Source organism: Hermetia illucens, chromosome 4 (assembly GCF_905115235.1).
Source record: "Hermetia illucens chromosome 4, iHerIll2.2.curated.20191125, whole genome shotgun sequence".
Lineage (NCBI taxonomy): Eukaryota > Metazoa > Arthropoda > Insecta > Diptera > Stratiomyidae > Hermetia > Hermetia illucens.
This window is the reverse complement of record NC_051852.1, coordinates 106588080-106610270: the sequence shown is the minus strand read 5'-3', so window position 1 is coordinate 106610270 and position 22191 is coordinate 106588080. Positions and strand designations below refer to the sequence as shown.

The window sequence follows — 22191 nt, the reverse complement described above, 5'->3', positions numbered from 1 at the left end:
AAGGGTTCAACTCCCTTCTTTAAGCCGAACATTCGCCGCTACTTGTTTTTGTGTTGGTTTTCTGCATCCATATTCTCCTTACTCTAAATGTATGTATGTAGCATTTGAAGCACAACTTTTCAAGTACTTGCTCTCTGAGTCTATACATGATCCAACCTTTTCTAAACTTGTCCGTGGTTTCAGATTAGTCGTTAGTTCCACTAGCGTCCTCCTTATGACACTCAGTTCAACGCTGCTTACATAAAATTGGCTTTTTTGCCGAGCATAGATATTTTCCTGCTATGTAAGCTTCAGCCCAGTTTATCAATTCTGGATCTTAATTCCATTCTTGTCCTTCTCTCTTTTTATCCCTTATTTTTATCAACTGTCCAGGTTTGCACTTCTGCTAGTGCTGAGGTCACAATAATTAATTTCGCAGGTTTGGTGTAAAGGATTTTTGTTGGCAACTCGTTTCCCCCCTCTCTCATCAACTTTATCCCACCTGATGTAGGTCAGGTCGACAGACAGCTTTTAGGCATATTGAATTGGTGGGCCTCAGCGTACTGGTATGAAGTTACCTTGTTTTATTTTTGAAAACACAGAAGAAGAATGAATTCTCAGCTTATAAATTTAATAGCTCAAGCTTTCATTTTCATACTCGCTACACTTGATAAATAAATTTAATCACCAAAATCCAATCCAAAAATCACCAAAAAGAGATGGACTCTTTTTGTCCATGTGGCAAACAAGTTCTGTTTAAGGAGTTCTACTCTTTGAGTATTAACCCAAGTTTGAAAAGAATTCTGGTGGTTTTAGTCCATAGGAAACTCATCTGTCTTCTGTATAATTGTCGCTTAGAGCTTCTGCCATTTGGTTTTGGTTTACCTTTCCATTTCATTGTTGCCGGAACCGATAGTCTTTATCGGCTGGGCAATGCTCTAGCTCCATTTTTTCTCTGTTTCTTTACAGTCGCTTTTTAAGGTTTTCTGTAAACACAAAACCTTATTAAAATCGGTTTATTGTCTGTCTGTCTGTCTGTCCGACCGTCGCACGGATTTTTCTTAGAGACGATCATAGCGATTGACACCAAATTAGGTAGAAAGGTGGGAACTGTGAACGCTCACACATACAGTGATCTATATTCTTTTACGTTGAATTTAAGGGGGGTCCCCGTACATGCAAAAGGGGGGTGTAACATTTTTTTCATCAAATATAGTCATGTGGGGTGTCAAATTAAAGTTCTCGGTTAGTATTTTCGAAGACGGTCTTAGTTTCGACATTTGTTAGAGAGGTGGGGAGTAAGGGGGGTTGAAAGTGACCATTTCTTTAAGGGGGCCATTCTCGGAAACTATCAAACCGAAAAATCTGAAAAAAACAGGAGGCTGGCACTACGTGGTGCCTGGCTTCCGAAATACCTTCCATACCGGTATCTGTTCAAATAAAGTGAATAATAGTATATTACTATAATTTTTTGTCAATGGCTGGAAACCCCCCTTAGATACATCCTCGCACCACGAAATTTTGCAGTGATGTAGACTATGATATAGGATATGATCTTACCAAGTTAGTCTTACGCATTATTATTAACAAAGTTATAATATGTCAAAGTTGTTGCTTCTTTGAAAATTGAAGATTATGAATGTCAATATCACCCGAAAGTGGATACTCTCACATAATATATGCATATATTATGTGCTACTTACTAAGAAATACAGAAAACCTTTCGTACCTGAAGCGTCCAGCTTCCGATTTCCCAACTTGTTAGGGTAACTCCGGATAACTGAATGGTTAGAGGACAAGGCTGCTGCAGGGAAGGTCGCGATTCAAATCTCACTGGTGGCAGTGGGATTTGTATTGTGATTTGACGTAGGATATCAGTCGACTTAGCTTTGAATGAGTCCCTGAGTCCGATCAGGGTAATAATCTCGGGCGAAAGCAATGCTGACCACAGTGCTTAGTATAGGGATCTGTAATCCTGTAGTCTACCGTGACGGTCTTGAATGAAGTCCCCTAACACACTTCAAGGCCCTAATCCAATTGGATTGTTGCGCAACCATTATTGTTATGGAATTCTTTTCAATTCAACACTGGGTCCCATCAGTTTTCACCATTGCATATAGCTTTTTTGTATCTACATTTTTCAAGGTGTCGATGGTGGCTGGTTGGCTCGTTTCCTTGGCCCCTAAGAGCCATGAATTAGTGTTTCATTGCAATAATCTTTCCTGCTTTTTGGTACGATGAACTAGTCCAGAATTTTGAAAGCCGGTTCAAGTTTTTTTGACTGTACACCACAAGGTGTCATGATACTTTACCGAATTTAAAGAATTTTGGATATTGCAATGGGACTATATTAACAAAAATAATAAGAATTCACTATGAACAATTTACTTGTCTCCGTTGTTCAGGTTAAAAACGAAATACGCAATCGTATCAGAAGTAGCATCGATAATCTCACCTACATGATTTTAATTAATACCGAAGGGAACATGGTGTAAGTACTCCTCATCGATCCACAAATCAAACCACTGAAACAACGTTTCTATCCAAAGTATGATTGATCCCATGTCCGAAAAATACGCTGTGGATTCAGAGTCATTTAAAGTAGCTCTCTGGGCGCTTCGAAATATCCAATGCGATTTGGAAAAGCTCGAGTAAGTTAAGATATTTGTGAAATTAAATATGTAATCTCAGATTAATTTTTATCTGCTTCTAGTTTAATGGAGCTTTTCATCGAATTGGAGCCTATCAAAAGCACAGTAACGATCCCCCTCAATGCTGCTTACAATAATTTGGTAATGAGGGGACTTCATCTGAATTTTGACCATCGAAGTCAGTACAGTGGAAGCTATAAGCTGAGGCATGCTTCGTCGGAAGTTCAAGGTAGATTTTGACTTTTTTAGACATCTGTATATATACCCAGTGGGGACCTTTTTGCTCCTTTTCCTTTATAGCAAGTCTTTTAATGATGGGTTTCTTCATTTTTCACTCGAACACGAATATTATATTCCAAAAGGAAATTTCCTAAATCTTGTAATTTGATGCTACTTTTCATGAGTGTTAACTCGCAGCAGTCGTATATCTTCTGTAGTTAACTTAAAATAGTCAATTACTATAGAATTTAAACAGATTTGGATTACAGTCCGTCTCTCCCTTAGGAGCTGTGACCAGGCGTTAGTTGCGTCTTTTCATTAATGTGCAAACATAACCTATATATGAACGACAGGAATCGCTTGGTTTGAATTGAAGCTGATTCAAGAAGTCATTCTTTTTGCTAATGGCTGTGGGTATGATGCGTTATTAACTGAATATAAACTCAAAACTCTTCCTATCAAACAATAAAACTACCATACTTTTGATCCAGTAAAATCTTTCTATCAACTTAATGACCATTTTGAATGCCCTCATCTCTCACCGAGAACCTGTACATTGGGGGAATACGTAAAGCTTTGGTGTTTGAATCACAAGAAAAAGATATATCATCACTCCAACATTATTTATTGCTATATCAAGTTCGGTAAGATAGGTGGGTAACATAAGTATTAGTGGCCACTCCGAGGAGCCCCCCTTTCCCAACTCCTAAAACCATGACTGCTGTGGGTAGAACAAGGAGAGCAGAATCCAGCCGGCTCAGATCTTAAGAGCCAGTCTTAGCGTTTAAGAAGAATGGCAGCTCCCCAACCTACTATGTATCTTTTTGAAATTCTCAAAGAATTATTTACCTAAAGTCCGTAGTCCGGCTCTAGCTAGAGTTGGGCAATCGCAAACGAAGTGCTTGAGGGTTTTTCCCTCTCCTCCGTGATTGTAGGGTATGCCTAGACAAATGACCTGCGCAAAACACCGTAACCCTGTACGAAGCTCACGCGATCGTCGTGTTATAGGAGGGCTAGATACTCATGGAATTGGCACGAGTGGTGATCCTTCGCCATCTATAATTTGGTTTTATTCCGTAGTACTAGTAGATTCCATCCTTGACAACAGCCAGCGGGACGCTGACTGCGTCTACCAAGGGACTGTCAAGAGCAGAGACCCGCGGGGCCAATTACCTTATTTTCCGATGATCGAGAAACCATGACTTCGATCGTGCTGTCCGCTCCGTTTAGTGCATCGCTATAGTGCCTCAGCAGCTTGGATGGTATCACCACTGGCCATCACCCGTATAACGCCTTAATGGGCGCTTAGCTGTCGGTTAAAGTGACTACGGTACGGCCATCGAGAAGCCTGCAGTGTCTCCAGTAATTCCGCCTGGAGTACAGAGGCGAATCCTGGAAGAACATACCACTCGGTTACACTATGTATATCCGCGACTGTGTACATCCCAATTACCATCCCTGGCCGGAGACCTCGTCGTTTTACAAAGGTTCTCTTCTAGACGTAGAAAGCTATACTGGTCTTCTTAAACCCTTAGTTCTATGTACATTCAGTCTCTAATTTAATTTGGGATCCAGGATCATACCCAGATACTTCCCATTGGAGGAAAGTGCCAATCTTTGTCCATTTATCCCCGGGAAATGAAATTCGGGCACCCATGTCTTGGTGGTAAATAGCATCAACTCCATTTTGATTGGAATTGCCCCGCACTTTGCAGCTCACATGCACACCTTTCCGAACACGCCCTTCGGAACTTCACTTATCATGGAGGGAAATATCCCTGACATCAACATCATTAAGTTATCAGCATTCGGCATAAATTTCACTTCGCTTCTGTCCATCCTATCCGTAGAGTTTCGTCTATCACTATCAACCAGAGCGTCTTTCTGTTCACAGCTCTGGTCAAGTGGTTACTTTCCAGACAAACCCTAAGGCACCCTGCCTCAACAGACTTCTGTCCCACTAATACGTGGATCATTTTCAACTGATTAACAGCGGATCGAATCTATGTAGTACAAATCGCCGCGAATGAGACATAATTGAAGGTGTCTTCGACCTCCATGAATGCGTATTCTTTATGGAGCACTGCCTTCTCAATTTTTGCCGTTAGCTAATGGAGTGCTATCTCCTTGGCTTTGCCTTTCTGGTAGGCATGTCGCTTATAGTGAAGTGGCCACCTAGGGATGTATGTGTCCCCTATGGACTGATCTACTAATCTTTCGAGTCTTTTTAGCATAATGGAAGTTAGACTGATCGATCGGAACCTTTTTGCGTCGGTGTAGGTAAGTTTGATTGGTTTCGGAATAAATATTATCTTCGCATCAGGCCAGTTAATATTACGAATAGAAGCATGTGCTAGGCAAGTACGGCATATATTCCGAATATGTAGATCCAGGTATCCATTTCCTCTATTATTAGGGCAGGAATAATGTCATCCGGACCCGCAGACTGGCATCTACGTAGTAGCACTCTTGCCGTTCTCCACTGTCTCACTAAATCAGAGTTCTACCAAAATGTTGTACTCTTCTTTTACGTCGTACCATGCTAGTTGCCATTATATGAATTATTTTCACAATTCCAGCAATGGATTTGATGCGTCTTTCGGGGTAATTCGGACGTTGTCTTACCTGAATTTCGAAGTGGAGTTGCTGGAAATGGATCCAAACCCATCACGAAATCAATGTTATATGGTATCTCATCTACGATTTAAATGAAGATGCTGTGAGCCGTATGCTCCCTTCGATGGTTTTAGGATCCCACACTTCTAATGTGATGCTCCTAAGCCGGTTTGTTCTTCTTAATATCCGGTTCAGGAACGCAGATTGTGGATTGGCTGTTTCTTCTACCTTACTGCCTAAGGTGGTGGAGGTGTTAAGGTTATTCTGGACACCAAGTCGTTGCAGGATCTCAGCACCATTACCCTCCTCTTCTGAAAACCGGAGAGAGCACTTTTTAAGCGATGGCAGCTTGAAAACCCTCTTAAGTGCCTGGAGGATTATTTTGCCCGAAGGTGGTTTGTGCGGAGGCTGTTTGTAGGCTAAAGACAGGTGCTCACCCGTACGCAAGAATTTAGCTTCAGCAGGTGGCGTCGATTTGAGTCTAGGTGATCATTCTGTTCTTGGCACTGTGCTCATTCAGTTCTCGCCACCTTCGCTTGCAGTTTTGATTACTAGAGGAAGCCCAAACATGGCGCACTAGCTTATAATAGTGCACTGTTACACTAATTATACCAACTATACTAAAAAGGTTTAGTGGTAGACTTCAAACTCAACTGAAATTTTGAGCAATCAGGGTGGACTATAGGCAAACTTTTATCTATCAGAATCTTCTCTTCCGCCTCTTTTAAGAACAGCGGAGTTAGTGAATTTTGTGTTGAGGACGCAGCTGGTGGTTCGACCGGTATGTGGAAACGATCCATTCACCAAATACGGTGAAGCTGGAAGACCCCCAGCAGATAGCAACGGAAAGCACTGCAACCCCGGAAGCCTCTGCAAAGTCGTTACTTTCACCGTATTCTGGGAATCTGAGATTTTTCCCAAAATATGGAACAAAGAGACAATTGTTAAAATTCAGAATTAGTGCATCAGCTTTAAGTGCGACAATTGGAAGTGTGTTCGCTGTCGGGAGGATTTTAGCCAAAGTAATCCTGGAACTGGAAAAGGTTCCCAGTGGCTGAGTGGCCATCGCACCATTAATGAGCAGAACGCGGAGAGCATCGATCTTTCGATCGGCGTCACTGAACCTTATGTAGCTAAAAGCAGCGATGAATCCGCTTTCGTTGTTTTGTCCAAAAATGAAATGCAACTATCTCAACAGTAACATCAAGTTGAGCTTGTTCTCTCTGTGGTACTATCAGAGTAATATATTTAAAGTGACCTGTTAGTCGCGAACTCCAAGCTTTCATCAATTCATATTTGTATCGTCTCATCGGAGTATTTTGGCCTAAGACGGTAACTAACGACGAACTTGGCTGTGGATGTGTTGGTCAGAAGGCGGAAATGACATTGGATAGGTCACATATTGAGAGAGGTCAATATCTCCATACGTGCGTGTGGTTGACGCGCTATGCTCCAAATTGGGTTTTACGGCAACCATACATATAATGACTTTTCGGACATGAAGAAGCAAAAGGGGAGCTAGTTCCTGGAAAGGCGTCGAATTTGCATATTATAATATTCTTTAGTACGGTGGGGAAGATAGGAATATCCAATTCTCGAAAGCAACGCACGGTGATTTCCATTGACAAAAGACATGATGGAACCAAACAATCTAACAGAGTTCATTAATGATTTTTTCCAGATTTGAAGAAAGTCTTAGCTCAAGAATGGAGCATACGAAAGGAGTTAGAGCAAGAAAAACTGGATCAAATGAAAAGGGAACGAGAACAATATGAAGAGGACCTAAGGTATCGATTTAGTAAATATTGATGGTTCGTTATTTCACTAAACTTGCTATTATATTGATTCGAGGATATGGTCGAGCATATTATAATCTCCAGAAATTACGTTTATTTAAATTAATTTTCAAGGACCCTTGAGGAGGACGCGAAACAGCAGGAAAGTAATAAAAAGGATGCGACGAAAAAAGGCAAAATGTCGCAAAAAACCAAGCCAGCTGCAGGGAAGAAGAAAACTAAAACATTGATTGAGCCTCCGATTGTTACTGACCAAACCTGCCTTGACATGGAAAGCGAATTTAACGAGAGAGAAGATCGGGAATATCGCCAGGAAATTAATATGTTACGGCCGGAAACTTTGGGATTAGCAGATGATGAGGTAATTTATATGAGAAACTGCTTCATTCTTAGGCTTTGCCCTGTTCAAAAGCGGGGTCGGCTCGTCTCAAGTGATTCCGTTTGGTTATGGTTCTAATGTTCATGGAGTCGAGAGGCTTCCACCATGTATCAAGCCATCGTTTTTCCGTCGGCCCTTTGGTCGCTTTCCGTCAATTTCGATGCTCAGATCAGTCTCAGCAAGTGAGTTCTTCTCGGCACAAATTACACCATTTGCTCATAAGGCTCTCTGCACAAGTCTCTGGAGACCAGCTTAGTTATGGGACACTAGGAAAACATTATTTGAACAAAGCTGTGCATAGGGCACGTTGAATGTGTGTGACAGTGTTCATAATAAGAACAAAGAGGATTGGAGGTGGATTCATTTTTGGCATTCCCAGCATAGTATTAGTTGAATCCTCTTACAGTTGGAGTCCGATTAACAACCATATTATCATTGTCAGTGGATTAGCCGTGTCAAAGTTCGAATTGTCACTATGATAGACTATTTTGGGTTCCTACAATGATCGTTTTCCTTATTCTACTCAGCAAGCAAATTGAGTTATCCCGATTCTCATCCTGCTGAGGTAAAGAGGGAAATATGATTTCTGACTGGCGGCTTCGAGATCGACAAATGCTGCCATCATCAAATACGAAAGTAAGGGTTCTTGCAATTTATCGTCTTAATAACCATAAGTCCTCCGTGGTGATTTGTAACCTCGCATTATTTTTCCCATACCTGAAAAAGAAGATTTCGCTTAGTGGAACAAATATATATCACGCTGCTGAGCACCAAACTATTTCCACTATTTTCATAGGCCTACCTACCTACCCTAAGCGAGTTCTCTCATCTCATCTCCGCAATTATACTCTCCGGGTTCATGCTCCTGCGCAGCGCTTTGTTCGATTCCTCCTCTCTTTTGTTAACTTTGGCATGTGGATCCTCCGGTATGCCACTGCATGTAGGACAATTGGGAGAATTATCCAAACCAAAACGATGCAGGGAATACTAATAGCAAGCACCATGTCCCGTGAAGAATTTGGTAACGTAGTAGTTGGTCTCCCCATGGTTCTGCTGAAGCTATACCCTAATGTTGAAAATGAACCTCGTCCCATTTGCGTGGGTGTACGACATCGCACCATTCAGGCTAGAAGCAACCTTCGAGAGTGTTTCGGCCTGGCAATATTCTTCAATATTTTTGCAAGTGTTGCGGTGGCGCTGACTGCTTTTTTACATGCATACTCTTGTTCAGCTTAACATCAATCATCATCCCCAAGTATTTGATAGCCAGCTTGAGATGACTGTGTGTCCACCGACTTCCACTTTTACAGTGTGCTTCTTTCTATGATACGTTGTTAATACTGCTTCCGTTTTCTCACCCGCTAATGTCAGCTCGGCTTTTTCTAGACAGGACTTTACTGCTTTCACTATTCCCGTCGGGAAGACCTCCATATCCTTATTTTTTGATGGAACAACTACAGCCGGTCATCCGCAAAGCCGACGATCGTAGCCCTTTTGGAACCGTAAAAGTACGCGCCTCGTTATCCATGATATTCCAAAGCAGGGTACCCAATACCGAGGAATCGAAAGTGGTATTCTCGCTTTGGCGATGTAATCTTCTGGGCTCTCGTCCGTATCGTACCATAGAGTCTTCTCAATTCGCTAAATATCCGGGAACATGTATGTCAGTCAACACGACACAACAGTCGCCAGAAACCAATCCTAGTACCTACTTCCTGCAACTTCTCTTCAATTACTAAGCATCCGCAAGCGCTCTTTTTCGAACTCAATTCGTCCTTGATTTCTATGCAGATTGCCTGGTGGTCGGTGTGAATATAATCCTCATAGGCTTACCAAGTAACTCTACTGATCAAAGTGGTGTTCACGTATGCCAGGTTTACTATAGATTCCAGGCTTTTCCTCTGAAAGTGTAAGAGATCCTGACATTCGCGAATACTTCGAGCAAAACGCATTCACTCGCAGTGGTTGTCTGGATGGTCCATCCGACATGCGTTAAAATCTTCTGCTATATTTGTCGGCGCGTCCTCTTGCATCCAGAACCAGGGCGTTTCTCATCTGCTCATACAAGTGTAGCGCTGGGTAGAGCATAGCGACTATGTTATATATGTGGATTCCTTTCATTGCTGATCTTACAAATCCATCCTCCGGACGCTCCATAATTTCCTGGATAGCGTGTGCTTCGTGCTGAAGTGCTGCTTGACTCGTTTTGATCCTTAAATTAAATGCGACCACTGTGATTTCGATATGGCTCACTAATTATAGCCACATCGATGTTTTTCTCGCCGATGGTTTGGTTTGTATTTGCGATTTGTGTTAAGGGCTCCACTGTATTCTGATAATATGTCGCCGATGGTACACGCCCCTCTTCCTTTTGCACAGCAGGTAATTTGGCTTAGCTCCACAGTCTTTGCTGATATGACGTTTTTTTCCGCATCTCCTCCTCATTGTTGCGAATTGGAGCATGCTTTTGTAGTATGACCAAATTCAAGACATCTAAAGCATCGTTCAGTGCCACCTACTCCCTAAGCCGACATATAATCCAGCCTATTCTTACTTTCTTTGTTGCTAGCAGTGTGAGTGCTACTCCCACTGGTAGGCTAATGGTGGAAGTTTGTGTTCTACCTTACGCTTTCTTTGGTCATTTCATCGCTGTCTTTTGTAGTCCGATAAGCTCGAATTGCTTTTCAAATTTCTTGCAAAGTTTCTCCTTCGTGGTGATATCATCTATATCCTTGCCGACTATAGTGATCTCCGGCCTGCTAGCTCTTATCCTGTCCTAATGACTTTCCAATTTGGCTCAAAAACTTGTCCGCAATTAAATACTTGGATTTCTGGATGGTCATAGAGTCTCCTTCCTGGGACCGTCTAATACGGCTAATATTATTCTCCAAACTGGTGAGTTCGGGGTTTGCCTTCATTCTCCTGAGACTGTCAGCGTAACCTGCACCACGTTTGGAGATGATGAAAATCTCCGGTCTTATCATTCTCCGATCTTTCCAACGAGGCATTATCTGCCCCACGCATAAAAAGGGAGATGCTAGTTCGGATAGCAGCATATACTCAGAACATCATTGGCACATACCAAAGAGGCTTCACTCCAGGCAAATCAGCAACAGATTAGATATCTCTATGTGGTCATCGCTTGCCACATAGACTCCTGTTGGAATATAGCCATCAGTTGCACCAAATTTTTATCGATTTTAAGGCCCTCTATCATAGCATAGCCAGTGTGAAACTATACCTGATCTCTTAAGTCCTCCCAACTACTGACCAATACTGACGATATCGACATTATTGGAAGAACGACCCGAGGCGTACAAACGGCCTTCATCCAGGTCGAGGAGGTGGTGCGAAACCTTAGGCTGTACATCAATGAAGGCAAGACGAAATATATGGTGACAACGTCAGTACTAAAAACTAATTAAAAAAAACAACATCAAATCGCACTGGTCAAACGAGAAGAATAAAGATAGGAGACTACAGCTTTGAGACCTTTCTCTTATCTAGGGAAAATCACAACCGATAACAGTTACGACGATGAAATCCGCACACGGCTGTTGGCCGCCAGCAGAACCTATTTCAGCTTACAAAAATTGTTTCGCTCGACATGTCTCACCATAGGAATGAAGCTGTTACTGTACAAGAAAATGATCTTGCCTTGGCGATTTGGGTTCTTAACAAGAAAAAATGCTAACTCTTGGCCGCGTTCGAGAGAAGAATCCTCCGAAAAATTGTTGGCCCCCTACATGAGGATGGACGATTCCGTAGCCTACGTAATGACGAAATTTATGAGCGATACCATGACCGTCAGGTTGTGGATAAAATCCGGCTCAATAGGTTGCAGTGCACCTAATCCGTATGGATAAGGATGATCCAGTTCGGAAAGTCTATAAGGGTAGAAAAGGAAGACGAGGCAGACCCTGCCTACGATAGCGTAGGCCAGAACGCCAGACAGCTTTTAGGGATATCGAATTGGTGGGCCTCGGCGCAAAACCGGGATATCGGTTGTTTCGCCGTTGTTGACGATAATGATGATCTTTCCTTTTCCAAGGTGTCGCCTTCCTTCTACCTGCCTTATCCTCCTTGTGAAATATTATCCCCTGTCGCAGAATAGCGGCTATATGAGGTTCGGCGCAGCTTCTCCCGTCCTCCTTTCCTACCCTACTTTTTTGGGAGTTGAGCTCTTTTTTCTTTTTGGGGTTTCCCGGTTCCAATAACCGGTCTCGCAGCCTCTTCCCAGGTTTCTCCTCTCTAGAGTTTTCAACGGGCGTCAGCTGTGTTGCCTGGCTCATTTTGTCGCTTGACGTCTTCATTCCTCTTTCATGTTTCCGAAGACCCACATCATAACTTTATTCCTCTTCTGCTCCACCATATTTGGTATAATTTCTTGGTTCCTATGGCCAATTTTAATTCTGGGGTGGCCGTTTTATTTATACCTACCCGGCCTGCGTGTAAGCATGCTTATACGCGAATGCGAATGTATCCATGTGCACGTTCAAAACACATCTGTCGAGCATTCCCCTATCCGCATGAGGGATGTGCCTGATGGGGAATTTGGAAACTATGCACAGGATAGTCGAGGATCTAGTTCCGACACTTGCATTTGATGCGATAGTTGGTGTTGCATCAGAGGGTCCTTTTCGAAAGGTAAACCTCAATTAATGTTGTCAAGTAGTCAGAAGTTCTTATTTTAACGGTGAATTGGCAGAATTGGATGTATTTTTATGATCAACATCAGTACGATATAGCATAGGTTGCATGTCAGGTAAGCTCTGCAATTACACTTTTTCACTAGTAGGTGCTACCGCTCTCAGTAGCAGCCTCTAAGTGATAAATCTATTCCTTTTCTTTCCTTTTGCGTTTTCCCTTTCTCGTTGCGTCCAAAGATCTTTATACCGTCGATCCTCTCGTAAGTCTTCGCAGTATCTTCTTGATGAGGTGACTGCGGGTATTGGAAATTGGTTGGGGCCCAGGCTTTCCTTTATTAGACTAAGGCGTAGCTATTACTTTTATGAAAAGCCACGGATAGGATACAATTCTTATCCTGGAGTTCATGTTGGTTGCTTCACACATATACTTTGAACTTCGATGGTCCATACCCTCTTTTCCTTGGGTAGCATACCACTTGAGTCTGCTCTACAGTTTTTGCTAATGATGCTTTTTGTATTGTTCAGATATATAATTCGCACAGGTATACTCATTAGGTATGTACTCTTACCGTGTAATCATACTTGCTTGGCCTTCCTCTAAGTTGTTTTAGGTTGGCTTCCCCAATGAGAGCATCACGGAGGCATCGGAATATTTAATATGTAATTGCAGATTTATTTATCCATCGAAAATACGAGAAATTAGAGTGTGGGTCCATGACCCCTCTGCGAGCCATCCCACTATTGCTGTCACTTTTCCAGCCTTTTCCGCCTTGCCGCCCTTCAGTATTCGGTAGCCTTTCACCTTCTTTTCGCGTACAGATAGCGTGACTCAGTTGCTAGAATGTTCATCAGGACTATTTACGCAATAACACACGCTGCGGTAAGTCATGTTTACCTCCTTCGCTCTCACACGCTTCCTCTCAAACTGGTGCCCCCTATAATAGAGTAGAGCGAATCACTCTGACCATAAGTAATCTGCGGCTGTATTTTGGTACTTTATGCGGGTCTAGTCCAGGTGTTCCTTGAAATTGATCATCTGATTAATCATCGCTCCCAGATATTTGATAACCACCTTTGAAGTGATGATGTGAAGACGAAGACTAATCGTCTTTTGTTCCGCAAGGTCAAGCTGAAAAATCTCAGCTGCGCTTTTATGGGGCTAATTATTTTCGGATAGCTGAATGGTTATGGCGTAAGGTTTTTGTACGGAAGGTCGCGTTTCAAATCTCACCAGTGGCAGTGGCATTTGAATCGTGATCTGACGTCGGATACCAGTCGACTCAGCTGTGAATGAGTCCCTGAGTCAGTTCAGGGTAATAATCTCGGGCGAGCGCAATGCTGACCACAATGCCTTCTACAGGGTGCTGTAATCCTGTAGTGTACCCTTAGAGTCTTGAATGAAGTGCTCTAACACACTTCAAGGCCCTGATCCAATATGCATTGTTGCGCTAAAGATTATTATTAGTTGTTTCATTAACGTCCACTTCAACATCTTCGGGTTGTTGTGCGACGACAACCTTAGCTTGATCATCTGCCAAACTGATTATGTCTTCCTTTGGCATGGGAAGGACAAGGATTATGTTGTGCATCACCTTCCCCAGGACACCACCACGCTTGAGCCCTGTGGTACACTTGCTGGGACGGTATACTGACAAGGTCCCTCATTCGTATCGTATCGTCCTTTCGGCGAGGTACCTTTCGAGGAGCTTAGTCAAGTACCCAGGCACACTCATTTTAGCCAATGAGCTGTTTATTCATTCCTAGCTAGCTGAACTGAACGCATTTTTGACGTTCAACGCCACCACGGCACAGCATTTATTAGACAACATCGCGCGCGCCTCGAGTCAGTTTCAAAACCACGTCTACGGCGTCGATCGCTGAGTGGGCTTGATGGAATCCAAATTGTTGCTCTGATAAGCGCTTTGAGCCTCTTTTCTACTGTGTCTATAAGGCAAATCGGGCGGCATGACGATGGAGCAAGCAAACGGGATGCTATTGGGCTTCGTTCGTAGTTTTTGCTGCCTCCTCTTCCAAAAAAAAACGGCACCTTGTCTTAGTAGTCCGAGGTCAGCATACCTAGAATTTTCTCGAATTCTGTTATCGTCGAGTTTAGTGGAGCATAGCAATGTATGTAGATGCCAGCTATTGTTGCCCAGTCGAATGAAACTTCCGGAAACTCGATCACCTCTTGTAGCGTATAGTTGCCGTTTGCAGATTCTTACAAACGGAGCGGTTCGAACTGCTTTTCTAGGTCCCCGTGAATATCCTCTTTGGTCGTGACTTCATCATTGTCTTTTTATTAAATCACAATCTCGGTTTGTATTTGTGCCTACTCCCCTAAGGATTTCTCCGTCTTGTCAAGGAAATTTTCAGCCATCTTACCTTGAGACTTCTTCAGATCGGTCTGACGGCTGACGCTTTCCCCAAGGTCTATAAGTTCCGGGTTGGATTTGACTTTCTCGTGACCTGATATCACCTTTTTTAGAGATGATTATCAATCCGAAGTGTAATTCTCTTTTGCGTGCTGTACGTTTATTTTCGCCAGCGTTGGTCTATACTTCTCCATTTGCTTTGTGAGGTTTTACCTTCTTTGGGTCTACTGAAGCCGGCGCTGATTTTTCCACTTTGTTGGCCTTCCCTTTTTCCGGTGAAAAGCTTTTTTCCTTTTCACGTCTTGCGAAGATCCAAAAGAATCGTTCGCTCTATCTCGACTTCTCTTCTCAAGTTTACCATCCTTTGTATTTTGGGGGGGAGTCACTTGTGTTGCCTGAGTGATGTTTGCTTTCTTCAAGGCATTTGCATCGTCCTTGGCAGTGTAGTACAGAACATGAATGATTCTGACCATGTTTTTGATAGCCTGGATCATATTGTATTTGTCCTTTATGAATTCCGAAGAATCTATTATTCTTCCTCCGAGTAGGGCCAACGATTCGGACACTGTTCCTCTGCTAGGTATGGTTTCCCACTGTGCACTTCCATGATGTTCACCCTTCACTGACGTCGACTTCAGGCGAATTTGCAGGATCGTCGAGTTTCTCCCAAATGAATCAAGCACTAGTTCTAAGAGACTAGATTTTTGTCTGCTCCTTGTAGTCTAGCCTAAAATTGATAGACCAGGGGTAGCTTCCTCCAAACTACAATTTTTGGTTTTAAATGTAAATCTATATTTCGGTACAAAGCTACGAGTAGTTTCATCCGTCAAAGCTACGAGTAGCCTTGCACTGATGAAGGGGGTAAGTCGCTCTTAAAATATATATTTACAGTTAAAACTAAAAATGGTAGCTTGCAGGAAGCTCCCCCCTGGTCTATCAATTTTAGGCAAGCACTAGTTCCGGATAGCTGAGTGGTTAGAGAACAAGGCTATCGTACGGAAGGCCGCGGTTCAAATCTCACTGGTGGCAGTGGAATTTGCATCGTGATTTGACGTCGGATACCAGTCGACTCAGCTGTGAATGAGTACCTGAGTTAAATCAGGGTAATAATCTCGGGCGAGCGCAATGCTGACCACATTGCCTCCTAGTGTACCGTTACGGTCTTGAATGAAGCGCTCTAACACACTTCAAGGCTCTGATCCAATATGGATTGTTGCGCCAACGATTATTATTATTATTATTACTAGTTCCTTCGGCATCTCCTGACTAGGTGTAGTTACCCCACTGTGAGTTGAGGAGTGGTCAGTCTATGAAGTATCCTTTCGTGTCTTTGGAAAAGGCGTTCACTCCTTTTAAATGCCTCTTTCTCCAGAACACTTGTGTTATTATATGTAACGGTGGTCTCGCATACAGTGGGTAACATCGTTCTGGGCACAGTTCATACATGCAAAAGGGAAGTATAACATTTTTTTTCAGGGAATAGAGTCACGAAAGGTCACGACAGGTTTCGGTTGGTACTTTTTGGAGCAGATATTAGTTTCCACATTGGTTGCAGAGGGGAGGAGTGGAGGGGTTAGAAAAGGTTCAATTACTTCAAGGTCCCGTTCTCAGAAACTACTCAACCTCTAAAAAAAAATTATGCTGGTCCAGGCACATGGTATCTAACATACCTAGCTTATACCTTACGCTACGATATCTACTCAAATAAGTTAATAAGTTAATAAGTTAATACTAATAATTTTTATTATTATGTACTATATTTTTCGAAAGTTCACTGGAACAAAGTTTATGTTAGAAATAATAAATATAGGCTATAATATTGAGCATTATCCAACCAGGTTTGGTAGAAATCGCACTACTACTAACAAAGTTATAATGGGTCCAAGTTATCGTTTCTGTGCAAATTTGCTGCAATATAAGGTTTTGTCAGTATTACACTAAAGTGAATAGGTTGGAGTACTGAATGCGTAAACATTACGAGCTGCGTACAAATGGGACAAATGTCTAGTCAAATATTCTAATATAGAAAACATACAATACCTGAAGCGTTTAGGTTCCGGTTTCCCGACTTGTTTTAATATCGAGCGTTATGGCGATGATGCAAATTCTGTTTCATATTATAATGGAATCTTATCTACATATATATATAATTTATATATAAAACACAAATGTTATCTTCCTTTTCTAGATTAATCTTCGTGAATACATCATTCTCGGTGGCGTCTATGAGTATAATTTCCTTTATAAGCCGGAACAACTTCAGATACCGAATGGCTACTTTAATTCGAAGGAAGTTCCTGAAAAGCTCAAGTATCGAGATTTCATCTGCCAAGTTGAATATGAACCAAAGCGCAGGAGAACTAAATCATTCATTTTCAGAGAATCTAGAGTTCTCACAGCGTCTGAACTTTTCCACAGTAGCACGAGAGGTTTAGAGCCGGCCAATCTAGATTCAAAAAATCAGGTGGCAGTCGAATCTTTGATAAAAATAACAATCAAGTTGCCACCAAGTCTATGCTGCTGGTGTCACCCGAAAGTTTGTAGGTGGAATACAAAACCGGACATGTTGGACGATAAGTCCGACGAAGATAAGATGAGTTTATTTTCAACAGTGGCGGATACATCGACGAGAGAACCCTATGAAACCGAGGACATTGACTTAGGTACAATGGATGGAAGGAAAAATCTTCATTATATAATAATGAATCAAATACTTCCTCGAATGGATTCCTTATACAAATTTCCTGATGAAATAGAAGAAGAACGGGAACGGCTTGCCGGTCTGGCCCATGAAGCAGAACGAATTCGCAAAGAAGCTGCATTGGATTCTGCTGAAGATGAAGTGTATACAGGAAGTGAGGCAGAAAGTATTTCAGGAATAACACCACAGTCACATGTCACTCAAATCAAAGTTGCCGCGGAATCCACTCCACCCGCGAATTTATTTCCTTGTTCAAATAAAGTTCGCGCGTTAAAAATTAACTCAGCAGAATTCTTAGCTGAAGAGTTCCCCGATGAAATAAGGAGCCTGAATTCTTCAGAAAAGAAACTTCTATCGCAGTATCTTAAGGAAATTGACGAGCAAACAGAGACCCGGAGACCAATATTTGTTACTTGGTGGCAAGTCATGAGATTGCTCAGCAAGGACAAATCTAAGATGGATTCTCGGGGTGAAGCATCTGATACAGAGAACACAGCTCGATCCAGGATAGAAATAGACAGACATGCAAGAAAATCAATGAAGAAGAGCAGAGCAAGACTTAAGGCTGCAGGAAGACGTTCGGTGCCAAAAGTTTCATTAGCTTCAATTTCAAGCTCAGATTCTCTTCGACGTATAAGGAGAGGTCCAGCTTCACCTACTTCGTTGCGACCCAAAAATTTAACTGATGGTAAGTAAGAAGAGGTTACCGTCGGTAATTATAATTCAACAAGTTGTTCGTTATCCACTACTGAAGGGTAGCTACATCGTACATGGTGTCCCAAAATAGTGCACGCAGTATGCATTGGATACTCGCGGGGACAATATTCTCATTGAGTTCGTAACAAAAGCTTTTGACATTCCTACTATGGTATGGAGGTCTCCCGTATAATTCGGCAAACATTTCTGGTATTGTGTTTACTGCGAACTTGAAGGCTTTTATTAACCTTGCCTTCCGAGGCTGAAGTTCTGATTTCTCCTATCCTACTGTAAACTGTCAGTAGCTCTTTTCTGATTACTGTGGTTACTGCTTTTATCTCCCGAGGAGAGAATAACCGTTGAATGATGGTAGAGTGAATGCACCTAGTTCTTTGAATGGTTTACTACTCTATAGAACGCCACTATCAACTTATTTCCAATAGCTTGAAGTTTCTTTAGGTTTCAATGTAGGCCTGTTCTCTCCTTGTTTGCTCAGTGAGGAGGTTTGGCTATTCAGTATTCGGCTAATAGTTAAGCTTTCTATTACTTTTTTGGTTTCGATTTTAGGACACCGGTACAGAAATTTTTTGACCGATTTCCCGATTTGCCGCTTCAGGAGCCGCCCTCCCCTTTTTGTGCGTTGCAGGTTTGCCATCAACTTCCTAGTTGGAATAATATTGCCTGGAGTGTGCTATGGGAATAATCCTCATTAAAAGGCTAACATATGTTATGACCAGTTCGCTAATGAATATTAGTCTCATACCTAAATCAGACGCACTCTCCTAGCATGTCTTCACATTGTTTTCGACGGCAGTATCAGGAAGAATAGTCGTTTTCTTCAAAATGATCGAGGGATGGACATTCTGAGATTAACTTGGGTAAGATGGTGCGACTCCGGGGGCACTCCTCTTCCCATTACGGCAATGTCCTGCTATATTATCGCAAGTCTTCCAGAAGTAAGCGATAATCCGTTGTCAGATTAATGCTGTACTAGAACCGGTATTCGACGGAATGCTAGCTGTGAGTTTCCGCTTCAGGATGAGAATCATCTCAATAGTGTAGTGTTACACACCAATCGAGAGTTTCGATTCGGGGAGAAGGCGACTTTCAATGAGTAACTCAACGCAGTCCAGGAAAGACTTTCTAAAGGTGGCATTACGCTAAGGTGGATTCTGATGACACCATGCTCGGACATGTGATGGGAAAACACGGTTTTGTGGATCGTTATGGAGATGGTTAGAGTATGAGAGGGGTTTTCAAGCGGGGCAGGGCACTTCCCGATTTTTGTCCTGAGAGTAATATGATCGAAGTGACAACAAGGTCGTATTTACTCTCTGCAATGGTAAGAGGTTTACCGTTTTCTGCAACTTCCGCCATTTCGTTTTGGAGGCACATTGTTCGACCATAGAAACTGACATATTAACTGCTAGGTCCCAACCAAGTCGCGGTCGGTAGGAAATTTAAAGTTATCTTCTGAATTAAATAAGGCAGGCGCTGACATCGGCCTCATTACCTGATAGTCCCTGTCTTTGCTTGTGTTCCGCGCTCATATCTTTTCGCGGGAGTGGGAAAACTATCCTGCGACCGGATGGCACTCATCTTAAACAGTTTGGCGTAGAATATTGATGAACACTGGGTTGCTACCGAGAGTGTTCTTCTCTCCGGCACAAATGAGGTTGTTGGTCAGGTCCCGGAGAGGTGCAATAAGGTCTGACTGACTTTCGGGATATGGTGGCAGATCGAGCGTGGAAAAATAAAGGCTATTGCCATTGCAATTGGGGACGAAAGTGAAGCGCTTGCGCTGCGATAACTCGAAAATCTCAGGAAGTCAAGTGCAGCGTGCGCCGTGACAAAGGGGAATTTGTTATAGCGATAGTCAGAAGAACCTCCAAGGGGTCGCCAATTTCTCGATGGCCCGAAAAGTGATGTTAACGGTAAACTCCTCATCCACGATGACGAGCCACTTGAGAGATGGAGATTTCACTATGGTTTTAAACTATTCAGGAATGTTATCCATTTTAGGTGTCCGTTTACGGCGCTTAGACTCCTAAAACCTATTTTTGGTGTGCGCTGCGAGTCACCGTCGGGTTAGAAGCCTAGGTCAAACTATCCTCTTAACATCGTTAGAGGGTGTGTTAAGACGCTTTTCTAGGAAGAAATATCGTGTGGGTATGGTAGATACGAAGTCATTCCGAAGTCAATGAAGTTATCTGGTGAGAGTTCAAAATTGCTTCGGCTTGAATTATTACCGCCTAAAGTTTTCCACAGGTCAAAAGGGGGAGAAAATGCTTCATTATAAAAGGTGGTTTGCAAATTTCACCGCCGTTCCCCTAATAAGGAGCTCTTCGGAAGAAAAATTGGAACTCGATGCCTTTGGGTTGAAAATGCAAATCAGAATATTTTGAGAGTTTGGCTTAATATAATTTGTGGATCAGAAAATTGGTTGCGTTACAGCAATGTACGAGTATATCACTGCAATTACCGCGCTTTCATATGAAAAATGCAAAGCTTCCACGAAGTAGCAGTCTCCAAGTCCACGACAAGCTCCAAGTGGGCCGCCTTCATAGCGAAATTGGAGAATATTACCAATGTGGAGGCAAGTCATTACAAACTATCTCAACCCCTGGACACAGCGGGACCAAAAGTGGTTCCTAGTTGTTATTCGCTCCTCTATACAGACCAGCAAGCATACATTCACGGCGAGCATCATGTTTAAATGACAAACTGCCTAGTTGAGACCGAAACTGGGGGAAGTAGAATTATGTTATTTGAGGACAGAGGGAGCCTTGAGTTCACTTGGCGATGAAACGGACTAATTGGAGAAAAACTTTACCCAATTCTTTTAGTCCGCGGACCCTTCTCTCTAAGTACCTAATTTGAAAAAAAAACACGCATACACCGCTACATAGACCAACAGAAGATTGCTCAGGCTATCAAGGCATCGAACCGATAGCCGATAAGCGCGAATGTTCGCGTTAGTATAATTTCTTCACAAGATGATTTGCACAGATCTACATGTTTACCAAAACTCAACAAGCCATCACAAATTTTAGATTGGTTTGTATAGGTTTGCAGACGCTGGCCGTGGGTCCGATCGAGTGCCATTTTTTTAAGAAATTAAAAGGAATTTGTTTGCCTGCTCAGAAAGCACTAACTCATTCGCAAATGTGTTGATGGTGATGTTTGGTCCGCCAAGCGTTTGTGAAAGTTCGGAGTTTGCAGCGGGTGCCAAAAGTGTGAAGTGGGCATAACCTTCTTGGACTCATATCTGCGTGTATATTTTGGTGATGTTTTCAGCGAATACAAACTGAGGTCACCTGTTATGGGTGACTGGATGGGCAGTTTCATATTATGCGAAGTAGTACTAACTCTACGGAACCGAGTGAGGCCTGTCTGGGGGCAATTTCGTGCTGTGGATATTGACAATGACGGTGGCTAACAGTTCGACAAATTCATTTCGTATACTACGATGCCTGAGCTGGCTTCTCTTTGGAGGGTTGTAAGATGAATGCATTGCTTGAATTCGTATGGTGTTGAAAAGTATTGCACATATTCGACGGTCTTCTATCACTGGCGTGCGAAAAACTTTGTTCATTTACTCTGGCGTGCCGTGTATATGATGCAATGCCTTGGTGTGCGGCTACGTGCCTGCCAGCATAGTTGTTTATTGCTTGCTACAGGGAATAGGGAAACACTCAAAAGAAAACCCTCCAACAGTCGTCGGCACACCAATATATGAACGACAAGGACTACGGGCCAGTTAGCTACCGTGCCCCTTAGAAATTTGATTTACTTCTCTTGCGTGTATAGTCTTCATGGAGGGTTGATAAACAGGTTTCTGTGGCGGGGATCATGGGACTGAGTGCAGGCAATGGAGTTGAAAGTATCGTTGCCAAGGAACAATCACGTGTTCCTCACACATTTTTTATACCTCCTTGAGATGTATGTATTGCTTTCAAATTTTGAAGTTCGGGTACGGTTTGTGCTGTTTGGCCATATTATGCATTTTCCCAAGTTTAGTGCAAGCGCGGCTCTATCGTCTGCATTCAAATTATTTAGCCCAGTTTAACAGGACACTGACGTCTCCCACTGTTGTGATGAAGTCTTGCTTTTATCGTGGATTTATTCTAAGG

The 22191-nt window shown here is 42.6% G+C and overlaps 1 protein-coding gene across 1 annotated transcript in view; it reads left to right on the top strand.

The window, feature by feature from the left end:
- LOC119654020 (axonemal 84 kDa protein-like) overlaps positions 1-22191 on the top strand; it is a 36055-nt gene that overhangs the window by 4912 nt on the left and 8952 nt on the right. The window contains exons 5-10 of the mRNA XM_038059183.1: positions 2385-2470; positions 2529-2630; positions 2693-2859; positions 7147-7252; positions 7376-7622; positions 16850-18050. Coding sequence (XP_037915111.1) covers positions 2385-2470; positions 2529-2630; positions 2693-2859; positions 7147-7252; positions 7376-7622; positions 16850-18050 — 1909 coding nt within the window. The remainder of the gene's footprint in view (positions 1-2384; positions 2471-2528; positions 2631-2692; positions 2860-7146; positions 7253-7375; positions 7623-16849; positions 18051-22191) is intronic.